Below are 16,580 nucleotides of genomic sequence, written 5' to 3'. Positions count from 1 at the left end.
TAATAATAATGAGGTTAAGTTAGAATAATAATTGCAGAGGAACAACTAAGGAAGGTATTTATGAGAAGATTCTGACATTATTGAATCAAGATTTCAAACTTGTTGACTAAAGTAAACAACATCACTTTCTTATTATTGTGTTAATTTATGAGTATATTTTACTTTGTTCGTTCACTTTTACCGGTTTATTATACTAAAATAAATTTTAATTTTTATTTATTCACTTTAATACATTAAGAAAAAGTTAATTTTGTTTTACCAGTTTTACCTAAAAGTAATTATTCATTCCTCAAATCATTTTCCAAGTGTATTAAACTTATGGGCCACTAATATATGTATTATGATAAAATATGCACACTTTGGTTAATCTATCTGAAATCTATATTTATATCTATAATATATTAAAAGTGTGATTAGAAAAGTGATTTGAACTTTTTGCCCTTCATTAAAAAAATTTTCTTTAGACAAAATTGTCTTTTCACTATATTTTTTAATTTATTATTCAATTATTTTTTATTATATTAACTAAACTTCCTAAGATATATGAGACTCCTAAAATATATGGTAAGAGAATTAATTAATATTTTTCTTTCTAATGTTTAATTAGAAAAATACTCCTAAAATAGGACTCTATTAGGGAAATACTTCTATAAATATTGAGATGTACGTTAAACTAGAGAACAAACCGATTTGTCTATTAGGAGAATATGATTGATGCTCATCTAAATTGATTCGATTGCATGTCTAGATTGGTGGATGCTTGATTCGATTGGCTTTGAAGAATTTCTTATGCAAATGTTAAGTTTAATTGTATTGTTTTGATATCTTTATTATCTTATTGTTTTATTTTAATTTACAGATGCTAGATGAATGTGGGTCGGCTTTGAAAAAAAATTTTAGGTAAAGATTAGGTTTAATTGTATTATCGTAATATCTCTATCAGTTTGTTATTTTGTGGTAGTTTACAGTTCGTAGATGAATCTCGATCGGCTTTGAGAAATTTTTGTGTGTAAAATTTAAGTTTAACTATATTGTTTTGATATCACTTTTATCGTATTATTTTATCGCAGTTTACAGGTGATAGATAAATGTTGGTCGGCTTTGGGGATTTTTTTATGTAAAGGTTAGGTTTAGTTGTATTATTTTGATGTCTCTGTTATCCTATTATTTTTTTTATTATTTATAGGTGGTGGATGAGTATCGAACGACTGTGAGAAAATTTTATGTGTAAAGATTAGATTTAATTGTATTATTTTGATGTCTCTATCGTATTGTTTTGTTGCAATTTGCAGATGGTAGATGAATGTCGATCTACTTTTAAAAAAAAATTGGAAAAAGTTAGGTTTAATAAATAAATTCTCTAATCTTTACATACTCGAAAGATATTAAATTTAATTATTATATTCATCTTTATTATTTAAATAAATATCTTATTTAGTGTAATGTTTAAACTCATTAAAATGAGTTACACGCGCTGCACCTAAACTAATATTTTTCTAAGTGTAAAGTCTAAAATTGAACGGTAGGAATATGAGAGAATTGTATTCGCATCAACACATGCTACTTAATACGAGTCTTTGAACGAAAAATTTATCGTTTAAATATCGTAATTAATTTAATTTTCATTTTTCTTATTTCAAATAAAATAGTAGCATCCAAATATTATACATACTCTTATTTAAAATTTAATACTCTCCTATTCCAATTTATGTTAAGTATTCGGAGCACGAGGGTCAAATGCTTTAGTTTGATTACGAATTCGAAATAAATTGTTTAATTAATTTTTAAAAATAAAATCTTTATATTTAAAACTGTGTGAAGGGTATTACAAATCAATCTAACTAATGATTCAAAAATATATTGCAGAAAGATTGAGAAAATTATAGTTTAAAAAAATTAATTAACATTTTAAATAGTAACGCCTTCGCATAATATAAGATGAGAGAAAAATATGTATCAATTACCTTTTTTTAGCACTTAATAGTAAGGGCGGAGTCAGGGAACGCTGCGGCGGTTCATCCAACGCCTTTCGTCAGAAAAGTATACTGTTTATCTTAAAATTATTTTTTATGTATATGATAAATATTGAACCTCCTTAATTTGAATATTTCATGTATGAGATTTTGAATCCTCTTTCATGAAAATCCTGACTTCATTACTTCTTAATATATAGTGGTAAAATGGTAAATTGAAACGATTTAATATGATATACGTGTACCCGGTCCAATTAGTTGCTTCATATATATTATATGATACTTATATGTTTCTTTCACCTAATAAATTATAGTTAATCCATTAGATACGTTGTTATTAGGACGACGAAAGGCATTACGTTGAAGGAAATTGATTCTCTATTTTTTTTTGTTAGGTGAAATCACATGATTCACCTTTAACTTTTTTTTAAGAAAAAAAATATCAGAACTCCTAATTCAAATAGGCTATTTTTGTTGTTTTTTCTCATGCATGCTTTCATTATAAATTGGGGTCTTTTTCTTGTGGACAAAAATGACTTTAGTAATCTGGAAATGGAAAAGTCTCATTCTTATTATTATTTTGATTTTCTATGGCATGGCAATAAACTAAGATATATATTCAAGTGGAATAGATAACACCTAGCTAAACTGCAAAAGTATTTATCTAGATAAATTTTTTTAATTGTTCAATTAGGTTTGGCAGGACTTTCAGTAGGTTAGATAATGCAGCACTAATAAGTGCTCTTAATCTACAATTACGTACTTCTCTTAATAAATTGACACATAAGCACTTTTCTCTACTACGTAACATTTCCTTTTTAACTAAGATGTGACATTAATTTAATTTGGGAGGGTTAAACTATTATTAATTGATATCGACTAATTAGTAATCATGATTAAAATAATGTTAATTAAACTCTTTTAACTTTCTCTTCTAATCACGGTGTTATCTTAGCCAATTGATGCATTTCATCTATTTTGCATCAAACATTTGGCACCTCTAACCAATATCATATGATTTACTTACATAAAACGAAGTCACTTATACTTTTATTTTGAAAAAATTCGTACATAACACCACAACTTATTTTTACTAAACTAAATAAAATTTCTATCCTTTTTATTAATTACCTAAATCCTTTTTTTTGAAATAAAAAATAAAAATTGAATACATCCACAAAACCATAATTTTTCGGATACATAATTTTAATTATTTATCTCCCTTTTGTCTAATTAATGTATTTTGTATCTCGATCAAATAATTTTAAAAATGAATGTATCTCAGAAATCAAAAGTATGTAGCTCAACTTCAGAATTATGTATTCGGATGCTAATTGAGTAATTAACTGTTACATTTTTAAGTTTAAAATTATGTATCCGAATACTAATAATGTCTTCCAAAATTGCAAAATATGAAATTATTTATAATTTTGCAAAAAAATAGAAATAAAAAGTAATTAGGAATAAACTTATTAAAATTTATTTAAGTTTTACATTTATTTCCCTGCCTGTTGCGATTCGAATCTAGTAATTTTATACATGATGTTTATAACAATTTCATCGATACCTAGGTCATAATCTTAAGAATACATTCTTACAAGCTTATCTAATCTTTAATTATTAAATCACATGACTAAAATGTTTATGCCTAATGCAACGTGCTCCAAGTGTGAAATACGGTTAGATATACAAAAATAATTACATGCGATATTATATACGTGGCTATTTTCAAAGTCAAACATGCATACATAGCATTTTGTGTATATATTGGATTTTTGTAATATGTTTAGGGAATTGAAATTTTTTATAATATTGAAAAATAAGTTGTGTATTTATGTAATTTTTAGTTAATTTAAACATCAATTTTTTTATTACGATTTGGTGAAAATAACTTTAAAAATATTTTATTAATAAATTATCGTTTTATAATTTCCTTCTGATAAGAAATTTGACAATATGATCGAAGTGGTGCACCTCCACTATTTGGTTTTGACTAAAAAATTATATTATAATTAAACCAATTTTGTCTCAAACTTTGTAGAAACACGTAATATTCGTATTTTTCTTTATAGGAACTGAAATTTTATAGAAATTTGTATGTATATTGTGTATAAGTGATAGAAATATTTTTGTTATAAAAAAGTGATTTTTCACTTCTGTTTCTTTTCTTTTCTTTTTTTTTGAAAAATAAAATTTTTTACTTCTTCCCACAATTTTTAAAAGAACTTTTGTAAGTTTACCAAACACCTTTTTTTCCTGAAAAAAGTGTTTTTTCAAAAAAAAAAAAAAAGCTTTTTGAGCTATTAGTCGTAGCTAAAGGGACATTATTATGTTTTTATCATAAAATTAATTTATTTTGTGTAGAAAGGTATTTCATTTTTCCTTTTTTTTCCCTATGGGCACACGCCACACGCCAATATGGGAAATAAAAAGTGAATTACTCAAAAAGTATATTACTAAAAATTAACTAATTCGATTAATTTAAATTTACGTCACGAAACATAGTCAAATATTACTCAAAAGGATAAGTTCTAATTGAATTCCTGATTTAAACTTCTAAAATTATTTTTGGACTCTTGGACCCAAACTAAACTAAGCACTTGTTTGAATTTCTCAAGATGGAGTTTGATTCAAAATTTTAAAAAGAGTTCTTTTTTATTCTTCCATATTATAATTCATTGGATTCAATATCAACTAATACTAAATTGATTCTCGTTCAATTTTGTTGGGTGAAGAATACAAATTAGGTTGAATTTCATTATATTCTACTTTGACAAATCTACGTATTATCCAATCTTAAAGTACCATTTATAATGTTATTAAGCTACAATCTACATTAATTGCAAGAATATAATCACACCATAAAATCGTACTCCATAATAGCTCCATTGTCATTTGTCAAAGAGCAATCACAAAGAAACTTGCGCGAATATAATACTCCCTCCGTTTCATTTTAGTTGACCCCTTTTTTAAAATATTTATTTCAATTTAGCCCTTTGATGAAATCAAGAGGGTCTTATAACGTTCTTCCAATACAACCTTTAATATTAAATGACTAAACAAAATGTAATTACTCAAATTTATATTTTCAAAGCTAAACTAATAATGTTAATTTGGTAAAATAAATCCCTATTAAATATTTTGTTAATGGATGTGTCAATTCCATAGGGGCCAACTAATGTGAAACGGAAGAAATATAATATTTATATTATTTTATTTTCGTCAGATTTAAAGCTCTTTAAAATACACAAACACATCGATAAGCAGATCCATCCCTTATAATTATTTTTTTTTTCTCGTATATCTTGCGGGTTTTGCATGTTTCTGCGTAATTAATTGAAAGGAAAAGGATATGGAGTGGTCATTTTTTAAAAAAAAAATGACATAATTTGAAAAAGTGGACAAATGTAACCTATCGGTTAAATTTAATTCTTTTTTTTGGCCATTTGGCCCAATTGGACACATACAGTCTCTCTACTCAATTGATACACTTTTATATTATATTGATACACTTTTTATGTGAAATAGATTTGTAGACCAAGTCGATATCGTTTTGAACACTCTTTGCCACTAATACTAAAATATTCTCTGATCAATTCATGCATGACAAAAAATATTGTTCTATCTTCACAGTAAAATTAATCTTTTGGTGAAAGAGATTCAACGATTCACATACAATCTATGAAATCGATTTTAATCCTCAAGCGAAAGTGATTGATCGAATACAGTGTGATCACCAGCCAATAGGTGTGGCGGAATGATATAAATTCCTCCGCCTTTAACCGGAGGTCTCAAGTATGATCCTTGATCCTTAAAAACAAAGTCCTTTTTGATAGAGAGCACTAAACGTGCCAATGCTACTTGTTTTACCAAAACCAACTTATCCAAGCACACAAAATTCTCATCTAAAAAACAAATCAAATGCCCTGGAAGTTTCACTTTGATATCATAATACCACACAGTACATTACTGACATGCGCGCTTACTCGAAGAAGCCTTAATACTCTTGAGTTCTATACACATATCAAGTCTTTAACACATAATCTCACTGAAACATGCTCGACGTGAACTGAAAAGAGACTCCAACTTATGATAATAGAAGAGGTTGAACACATGTAACATTACACTAGTAGGATGATAGAAGTGGTACCATTAATTTCACCATCGAAGGAAGCCTCACTCTACTCCACTGGGACTCTTCTTCTGGCTCTCCTAGAAGAATCTTCCCCTGACTCACCGGCTTGCACCACCGGTCCTCCATTTCCATAGTACTCCAGAGCTGGATGTTCCCACCCACCCAAGCCCCTCCAATTTGCAAACTCATCCCACAAGCTGCTCATGGACCCTACACATGTTGAATAGAATGTCAAAACTACTCGTGCAACACAGCAGTAGCATTCTTGTTCAATTTCGTAGAGCACATTATAACATATATTCTTGATATCAGGGTCGAAAACCATACAACACGAGCATACTCGTTACAGGATACTCGAAAGTAAAACAAAGTGCACTTGTTCACGTTTTCAGACTATAGTGAACAGGGAGCTCATATAATCTCTGTAACTGCATTGGGAGATCCACAAGTGTTACGCCTTTAAGCAATGCTGCACATTCTTCAGCAAAGATATGTATTCATGAATTCAGGATCATAGTTCAATCATGAAGTTTTGAAATTGTTCTTTAACTAGAACCTTTATGTCAAAAATGGTCTTCTTGCTGAACTCTATTGGCTAGATACTTCTGTTATCAGCAAAGTATACACTTACTGTTTTGATAGGTGCATTCATGCAGGGAAAGTTTGGAGTAACCTACTTTTTTGTTTTGATAGGTGCATTCATGCAAGGAAAGTTTGGAGAAACCATTAACTCTTATAGCTGGTTTAATGTTTCTCATCTGAAGCAACTACAATTTGTTCCTTTTCTTTATGAAAGGAGAGTCTATGGTAAAGAAATCGAAGAATCAATGCAATGCAAGGAGAAGTATGTCTGCAGCACTTCTGCTTCATTTCACCTGACCTCCTTACTAATATAGTTGTTTCAATTTACTTGTCCAATTAATGAAATCAAGAGAAGTTTATCATTTTCTTCCCATGCCACCCCCTATCATTAAATGACTACATAAAGTATTAGTAATCAAATTTAGATTTTCAAAGCATAATTGATAAGGTTAGTTTAGTAAAATAAATTGCTAATAAATGTTTCATAAGGGGAGTGCCAAGTAAAATGAAACTAAGGGAGTAGTTAATTTGGATGAAGACACTCCAGTAACCATAGGTATGTGGTCAAATTTTAGGCTAGAGATATTTGTGGTGTGCACTGATCTCAAGTGGCTTTGATCATTTACAGTGAACACAATGTTTCATGGAATAAGGATCAGCCTATATCGCTAAGCTGCTCGAGGACTCATATTCTTTCACCCAATTGTCTTCTGCTCCTAAGAGTGTTCAATCACCTTTTTATGGTAAATACATTGTTGTTAATATACCCTCTCAGAGTTCAAAAGTAATCCTACCACCTATTTGTTTTCTTCTGCCTCATAAGCAGTGATCAATTAAACAAACAGATTAGCCAATATTTGCTAGGACACACAAACAATTCAAATGGACTTAATCAGAATACCAATTTCTTTTCTGTTCATTCTCTAAAAGGCACCACTAAACAGGCCCTAAATCGCCTTTTTCAAAGAAGTTAATTAGCTTCTGCCTAACCGTGCATAGAAAATGAACTTCCAGCACAAAAGAAATACGATTATAGCTAAATAGAGAGAATTTGCTGCAACATCGTTTTGCACTCAATCCTTGCATTCTCACGTATGATGTCTGGATATGAATGGCACAAACTCAAGAAGATAGAACTCAAACAACCTACCTTGATTCTCCAGCAAGCTGAAACCCTTATCCCATCCAGGCAAATACTTATCAGCACTGGATTTCCAATTTTGTTCAAAGTCGCCAAGCTCGTCTAAATGTAAACCAAATACCATTATATTAGATAACCCATAATTCAGAAGGCCTGGCATCTATGATGTTGAATCAAAAATACCTTCGTTGAGATTGTGCAAAGTCTGCAGTGTGTTGTCTTGCCCATCTGAACTATGCTTTGTTGTGACAGAATGGCCCTACATAAGCTCACAAATAAATCAGGACAATAATGCAAGCTTTAATCACTTTTTATTACTTCCAAGAGATAACAAAGCGAGGCACTTAGTTTTTTCATTTTTGAGAGAGAAAGGTAACTGTATATAGAACAAACAAGACACTTCTTAGAATTCGATAACCTGACAAACACCTAAAAAAGAAGAATTTCAATCTCAACAAGAATTTAAATCTCAAATAACCTAAAAAGTAAAAGAGGACCAATGAACTGCGCCCCTTCACCATATCTTTATTAAGAAGAGAAATACCTTGTTGTGAATCCCTTTGGAAATTGTGTGTAGGGACTCCCCAATCATATTATCATCTTCTTTCATTTCTGCTAGAACCACCTATGCAGAAAAACAACTTCGTTTAAAACAACGCAATAATCATGCAAGAAGCAAGCATAGCTACTTCTTTGATCCCAAGAAGAACTACTCACCCCATCAGGACCCATCATTCTGCCTTCTGAGCAAGTGTAGTACATGCCATTTAAACCACCATAAGCAACTCTGCGGTAGCTGAAACTCTGGCTCCCTACAATGTAAATTCACAAAACATCCCGTATACAAAAAACTTGAAATTTATGTATAAACAATAATCAACTAAGTTAATTGAACAATAAGGGTTCGTTTTGTTGCTGGTTTAGAGATATGCACGTATAAGTAAGTAATAATCAACTGCTGGGATTACTTTTTTCCTTGTTTTTGTTACCAAACAATGTATAAAGTCATGCTACTTTTAATACACTAATAAGTGGAGTAACTCTTTTCAATCCAGCAACCAAATGACCCCTAACTTGTTATTCCACATACCGTCCGCATAAATGATACTCCCTCTGTTTCGTTGTAGTTGCTTCAACTTACTTGTGCAATTTAAAAAATCAAGATAAGTTTATTACGTTCTTCTTATATTACCTCTATCATTAAATGACTACATAAAGTATATAAACTCAAATTTATATTTTCAAAGCATGACTAATGGGGCTACTTCAGTAAGATAAACTCCTAATAAATATCTTCTTAGGCAGAATGACAAGTCAACAAGGGCAACTAATATGAAACGGAGGGAGTACATAATTTCTGCATAAGTTAATGTTACGACGAAACACTCAACCAACCAATCACTGTAATATTGGATTATGTTGTAGAAGTAGAACCAACCAAAAAAAAAGCACTAACCATTGGATTTTTTACGAGGTTTGTTGTTGTTAACAACCAAGTCTCTTGTTGTTTCAGAATTTTGTTGAGCCTGATCACCATCACCTTCGGGATTTAGCTCTTCAATGCTGATTTGCTTAGGAGAGCCTTGTTGTCCATAAAAGGGGTCGTTCCAACCAAACCAACCACCAAATGGTTCAGTGAAAAATGGATCATCAAAAGGGTCTTTTCCTCCAAATAGCTTCGACATTGTTCACTGTTTCAACAACACCATCACTCTCAACAAACTTACAAACCCCATAAAAAAAGGAAGCAGCTTTTCACTTCTTGTATACTCAATTCGTTTCAATTTGTTTGGCCTACTAAAAAGGAATGGCTGTTTCCTTTTCTTAGCAACTCTTAAGTATAATTCTTGAGCTGACATGCTACCAGAATAAAAGACATTTGGACACATTTGACATATCTTATTTAAGATCACAAGATTCTAAATTTTTTTTAACACTTTCTTAAATTCTAAGAGCACATATAAAAATGAATGGAGCACTTCCTTTTTAAAACTCGTGTCAAAGTTAAAATAGTCAAAACAACAAAAATAAAATTTTAGAATAGAAGTTAGTAATTTCAAGATTGGGAAATGGTAAGGATAAGTAGAGAGAATTCACCTTTGAGAGCTTCTGCTACTTGCTTTGCTTGATGCTTCTGCTACTTGTGTGAAGCAGCAAAAAGGTCAGTGCTTTAGTGTATATGGTGACACCATAGTGATAATGAGTGAAGCTTCTGGAATTTGTATTTTACCAAACTATTTTGATCCACTCAATAATACAATTCACTGGGCCCTATTAATTACTCTTTTGTTTTGTGTTCATTTATTTTGTTTGGTTGATTTTTCTAATACAAATTATAAATACCTCGTTGTTATTAGTTCCTTTCTGAGTTTGGCTGATCAAATAGTAAATGTTCAAAATTATCTGTAAGTACGAAACTAAGAACCGTCTGCCCTTGAGAATTTCTTTTTGAATTTTTCTTTTTTACTTTATTTGAAAATTACACGAGATCATAAAAATTTCAAATACAATTTAAAATTATTTTAAAAACTTAGAAAAATATTCAAAATCTTATTCACTTTTTAAAACCTATCCTAAAACTTTTATTTTCATAAAATAATTACCCCATTTAATAATATCTCATACTTAAATCACATTTCATATGTGTTTTTCCAAAACAACATCAAATTCAAAATATTTATTGACCACACAACTAAACAAAATTTTGAAAAGAATCCTACTGTCATGATGAAATGCCCACTAAACATATAAAAATAATATAATTGAAGCAGCACTTATTATAAGCTAATTTGATCAGCTATCAAACAACTCAAATCACCTAAATAAAACATAGTACAAACGTATAAATTTTCCATATTGTTTGACTTTGAGAAAAGAAAAAACTAAAAAAGCGAAGACAACTTAGCAGATCACAAAGAGTCAATTTCTTAAGACATAAATAGATCATATTACTGTCGCTTAGAATTTCTTTCAATTATATACAAAGGAAAAAATAAACTAGAGCATATAGTTATTCTTCAACATTTCAGAACATATCCTTCACTAAATATAAGCACCATTTATTCAAAATTGTGTGTGATGCTCACAGCACACCTAATAAACTAAATCTTCTTGATGATAAATAAGTAGAACAAAAACATTCCTGGATAAAGCATTAATACTACAACACAGTATCACCCCTCACCAAGACCCTAAAGCAACTACCAAATATGTAGGTTCTTTTTTTCGGGGGGTGGGGGTGGGGGGGGTTAAAAGGGGTGTAATGTAGTCTACTACTAGGAAGTTCTCCAATCCCTGGCTCGAAATCAATCCGGTGAATGCGTACATGTCACTCTATATTGATCCTGACGACCTTCTTTGCTCTTCCACTATGTGTCCCCGGCTGAGAACTGTTATTAGTTGGTCTAACACCGCTAAATGGATCCCGGAATCCAGCTTCCCAATTTGTCAGCCAATTACTGCTTGTTCCTGCATAGCCGAGATAGTTTACTATTACGAGGATCATCGAAGCATAAGTTTCCTCCAATATAAGCAAACACCGCATTCCTTAAAAAAATGAAATGACAACAGAAAACCTACAAGAGATTGGCTGGTCTAAGCTCATTTTGGTTTTTTGTTAAGACTTTGGGGGCAACGAATTTTGTAAATGGATTACCCATTAGAAGATTTCAAACATGTATTTCTGTGCTAATAGAAGTGATCTTCGCTGCAATAGATTACGAGTAAGGGGTATTAGCAACAGATTAAAAGCAACTCTCTTTATCTGTTCCAATTGTTAATGAGAAGTAATCAATTTGTGTCGAAGTAGTTCTTCACACAGCTGACTCCCTAACTTAATACATTTGTATATTGCTACAAAGTTCAATCAAACACTCCTCTTCCCTACCAAGAGGAGGCGGATCCAGGATTCTAATATTACGGGTTCAGGACTTGTGTTCTAACCAATGAGCCCATCAGATATGTTCTAGGTTTCATACTTTAGTATTTTCAGCAACTCCAGTGTGTTAAAGGTTATGCTTCCGAATGAACCCATGTCTATACTACTAGTTCCACCCGTCTCAAGTCAGCGCAGCTTAAGTCTGGCATTAGGAATGCAATAAACATTAACTGAGAAGATTGCAGAAATCCATCAGATATGTGCAAATGCAATCTGTCGATGGATTTATATGCACCAGCCCTATTTAATAAAGGTAGAAAAAGACATATCCTTTAGCTTACTAACCTGCATTCGCAGGGAAATCAGGCCCACTCTTCCACCCATGGACATCCTTATCAGCATTGTCCTTCCATGTCTGTTCAAAGCCAGCTAATTCATCTGTAAAATAAAGGACGAAAGAACACAAGACGTAAAATCTGCAATTACATGGAAAAATAAAAACAGAACATCTGAGCAATCTTATTGAAGATGCTACCTTCTTCTAGATTATGCAACGTCTGCATAGTGTCCACCTTACCATCGGAGGCAAGCTTCCTCGTCAACGAGTGCCCCTAGGAATGGCAGAAGAGTGTCAATAAGAAACTTCTTCTTATACATCAAAATAAGGTCAGTGTTATCAGAGCAAAGGAAATAGCCAAAATTAAAAATATCTCTTAGTGATACAAATGGAAACTATGCTTGAGAATATCACAGTACTGCTACCGCCAGGGGCAAATTTATGGCCTATTTTATGGTGCACATGAATCCATGGTTTCTGCAATAAACTAGATATTTTATATACATATTTCCTAGAATTGATCTAATATTATCTACTGGCACTGATGCTCTTAAAAGGCTAAATGGTGCACTTGGTTGACTATTTAACTGATGGAACAGGAATCACTTCCCACTTAATACTTCTTACTCCTTTTTTCTAATAGTGCACTAACAGATATCCTAGCTCCACTTATGCTACCTGGAAAAAGTTGTGCCAGTCTTGCAAAAGTTCCATATAGAAAAGTCGGACCAATTTATTAAACTTACGGTCCACTTGTGAGCGGACACATAAGAGTAGATATTGGACACTTTCCTTGCATAGAAGACACAAGATGTAAAATCCACTTAGATATAGATGGCAATCTAAGCTCAATAGTTAGTTGCCAACTCTTTTAATCCTCAAAGCCACATATACTCACCGGTTAATTTTTGCTGTCGATTAAGGTTTTTGCAAACCTGCTGTGAAAATCATTTGATAGCATTAATCATAAGGAGCTTTTGACTAAATTATCGTCACCTCATCCTTAAACAAGTAATTAATGATTATATGACATATTGGGAAAGGAAGGACACAACCAAAGTGCAACTTCAATGAAATATATATTATAAAGCTTCTAAACATAAAGCAGAGGATAAGTTCTTATATATGATTAATAAAATATATGCTATATGGTTATACCTTATCGTGAATGCCTCTGGAGACTCTATGTGTAGCTTGGCCAGTTGTTCTATCTGCTTGCTTGCTCTCCTCCAGCACCCTCTGTTTCACAGTGTATGCACTGTTAGAACCAAGAAAAACAAGATTATTAAGCCAAGGCATAAATGGAAAAGAACATACTCCATCACTTCCAGCCCTCCGTGTGGTGGTGGCAGTGTAATATGTCCCATCTATTCCACCATATGCAACTCGTCTATAGCTCATGCTCTGAGTCTTAGATTGAGTTCCTTTCAATTTCATGTCTTTCATTCCACGAGTCACATCTTTGCTTATGATCTTGTTCTTGCTATGGTCTGCAGCATAAGTAGGATTAATGATGATGACCAGCAAGAATGCTGCCATGGACAGACACCATAAAAACCCCTTGTACTTGTTGCGATTTTGTTGTGAATGTCGTCCAACCCCACAACTTTTAGATTAGCTAATGAATGGGAAATGAAGGAACGTCCTCCCACATAGGAAGGAGAAAAGAAATTTGTCAGACATAAATACAAAAACACTTGTACTCTCGCTTAAAGAGTTGGGAAGATCGTATGCCCTAGCGCCATTGTTGTCATTGCTTGGCTTCAGCTTTTGGCAGAACAATTTTTTCTTTTTCTTTTTTTTAGTTTTCAAAGTTATTTAAAATAATGGCAATGGTAGTTTCCGAAAGGAAACCTGTCTTTCCAGTAAGGACGCACCTAGTCCAGTGTGATCCGCACCGTACTTTCAGTTCACCGGCGTGATGTTATTTGAAGTGCCACTATTATAGAAGTGATTATCACATTCTATCCGGGGAGAGATTAATCCGAAACCTTGGGCAACAGTGAGGTGATCAAATTCCTTAAGGACACAGTGTAGCGTAATCTGTCTCGGTATTTATTTTAAAATTACTATTTAATTACATATTTTGTTTTATGGTATCTGATATAAGGATACAAAAAAGGGATAACAGTACTAATTGAAGATGAATAGAAACCAAAGTTACCATCAGTTTGATCTTCAGGGTGTTCAACAAGTGGATTTCTGTTAGCATAAGCCCTGTCTCTTTTCTTCTTAGAGCCACTAACGTCGTCCTCCTCTAGTTCTAGCGGTGCTTCTTCCTCATCATCCATATCTATCTCTTGAATGACTGGACTATTAGATTCATCAACCTGCTGCAAGTCATCAGAAGGAGTTCTTGGATGTAACACGGAAGACTGAGACGAGTTTGTAAAAGGACAAGTGAAAAATGGGTCATCAAATGGGTCTCTTCCCCAAAATATACTTGACATTATGCCTCCAAATGGACTGCTGAAGGAGTTGAAATTGTCTCTGCCACCTCTTTCTCTCTGCATATTGTTACTCCAACCCCTAGTTCCTGAACAACGAAACTTAACAACTTAGTCTTTTATAGATGTTGAAAAGGTTAAGATTGATTGAAAATAACACGAGTCATACAACTAGAATCAGCAACTAAGAGAATGCCTAAGATTTTAACTGAACCCAGCACCAAAGGTACCATCACACCGAAAATCACACTACGTAGTTTCTTTCTTTTTGTTCAATAACCATGGTGCTCGAGCCAGCTTGCGCGTACCTCAACTAATTCCACGGAATACCTTCCACCTCCCACCAGCAACAGGTAAACTCTATCCTACCCTTGTTAGGATGAGAAGAAATCACCTAATGTTTTTGGTCTCTATTGGAATTTAAACCTAAGACCTAATGATTCTCAACCCACTGACCGCTAGGCCACATCCTTAGGTGCAAATCACACTATGCCGTTAGGTCATAATTTCCTTAATCTTCTTAATTTCTTTGCGAGAGTTCTTGTGGTATTACATTAGATATGTTTTTATTACTTGTTTAGTTCTTTATATTTTCAACTATCTCAGCTTCTTTGTGTTTACTCCCATTTTCTGATAACCGCGGTATCAAGGCCAGCTTTTTCCACGAAATACCTACCAACTCTCATCAGCATCAGGTACAAGTAACTCTGTCCACCTAGTGTTTGTCTCGATTAGGGATTAAACCTGAGACTTCATGGTGCTCAGCTCAACTTCACTGAAGCAATAGGCCACATCCTTGGGTGCTATTATATGTGTTTACTCCTTATAGTTTCACAATAAACTTTAGGGTGGCCACCATAGAAAAATCAATTTGTGATGGAATGAAAAAAGACACATATATGATAAGATTCGTAACCATAGAATACAACCCTAATCGAGATGCATATATTTGTCCCATAAACTACTCAAACCCCCACCCCACCCCACCGCCACACACACACACCCCCCACCCTCAAATCCCTTTGAGAAAGACAAACCTGTCTGACACAATTTGGTATTGTGCAGCAATCCTTTGATTTGAAAGTAGGACATTTACATTTCTGACAGTACCACTAACTTGATGAGTTTAGGGTTTGTTAAAGGAACCAAGTAAACCAAACATTTTAACAAAATCTGTGGAAAATGCTAGTGCAGAATTTACCAGTCACATGGCTAGACGATGATTATACGAAACAATAAACAGCAACAGAAAACATACACGATATTGTTGATTACCTTTATCAGTATTGGTTGCAAAAATGATAGAATTATACTAATTAGTATGAACAGAGAGATTGAACTAGCAGAGTCCAGAATAAATAGCTTGAGAAAATGTGCGTGCCAAAAGTCTTTTATATCTGTAAACGAGTGGTGTGAGAGTGACACGTGTTGGGAGACTAGATTCTTCCCTTTTCTTTCATTTTCTACTCCCAATGTAATCAATGTGTGGAGAAAGGAAGGATCCCAAACAATCCTTCCTTCTTTTTGTTGTGAAATCAACGTCCTCATTACCAATAGAATTGAAATGAATCCTTTTAGTTGGCTAAAATTTATTACTTGAACGAAACTAAATTTTATGGAATCATATTAAATATTTGTACCTTACTAAGAAATCGATCCTTATTTTACCAACCAAATTCAATTCTCTCTTGATATATTCCTCAAAAAAACGTATCAAATAAGTATACCTCAGTCATTTCAAAGGTTGAGAGGTTGTTTTTAATACACCCTCAGCTAAAGTAAAACTATTCATGATGACATAAATTTAAAGAACTTTTGTCCTGTCCGACATAAATTAAGTCATATAACTTCTAATTCGTCTAGATACCTTTTGCTATGTCCAACATAAGCTCGGGTAGGAATAAGTTACGTATATCTTTTAGGACGTAACTTTGTGAGTTTAGAAATTGAACTAATGACTCAAATCAACACAACTTTTGTTGTCTTATAAGGCATAACTTGCGGGTTTTAAACTAAAGTCTCTAACGCTAAAAGCTCGATAAAAATCAAGCAGTATAACTTATTACATCTCCTAAACCATAACTTGTA

At 32.6% G+C, this 16,580-nt stretch overlaps 2 protein-coding genes across 3 annotated transcripts; both read right to left on the bottom strand.

Annotated features, from left to right (window-relative positions):
• Nucleotides 1–5,895: 5,895 nt before the first annotated feature.
• Nucleotides 5,896–10,202, bottom strand: LOC107873069. The gene is made up of 7 exons (XM_016719793.2): nucleotides 9,929–10,202; nucleotides 9,288–9,522; nucleotides 8,549–8,643; nucleotides 8,376–8,456; nucleotides 8,015–8,090; nucleotides 7,841–7,933; nucleotides 5,896–6,318 (listed from the first exon to the last, which is right to left on the bottom strand). The coding sequence occupies exons 2-7, from the start codon at nucleotides 9,514–9,516 to the stop codon at nucleotides 6,155–6,157; spliced, it is 738 nt and encodes a 245-aa protein (XP_016575279.1). The 5' UTR covers nucleotides 9,517–9,522; nucleotides 9,929–10,202; the 3' UTR covers nucleotides 5,896–6,154.
• A 570-nt stretch (nucleotides 10,203–10,772) lies between these two features.
• On the bottom strand, nucleotides 10,773–16,048 carry LOC107873078. 2 transcript variants are annotated; one of them, XM_016719803.2, is made up of 7 exons: nucleotides 15,768–16,048; nucleotides 14,210–14,581; nucleotides 13,363–13,535; nucleotides 13,204–13,284; nucleotides 12,244–12,319; nucleotides 12,054–12,146; nucleotides 10,773–11,299 (listed from the first exon to the last, which is right to left on the bottom strand). In XM_016719803.2, the coding sequence occupies exons 2-7, from the start codon at nucleotides 14,556–14,558 to the stop codon at nucleotides 11,160–11,162; spliced, it is 912 nt and encodes a 303-aa protein (XP_016575289.1). In that variant the 5' UTR covers nucleotides 14,559–14,581; nucleotides 15,768–16,048; the 3' UTR covers nucleotides 10,773–11,159. The 2 variants fall into 2 exon arrangements, with proteins under 2 accessions (XP_016575289.1, XP_047252191.1); XM_047396235.1 differs by having other exon boundaries at nucleotides 15,694–15,991.
• Nucleotides 16,049–16,580: the final 532 nt, after the last annotated feature.

Source organism: Capsicum annuum, chromosome 1, assembly GCF_002878395.1.
Source record: "Capsicum annuum cultivar UCD-10X-F1 chromosome 1, UCD10Xv1.1, whole genome shotgun sequence".
Lineage (NCBI taxonomy): Eukaryota > Viridiplantae > Streptophyta > Magnoliopsida > Solanales > Solanaceae > Capsicum > Capsicum annuum.
This window is presented reverse-complemented; position numbering and strand designations above follow the sequence as displayed.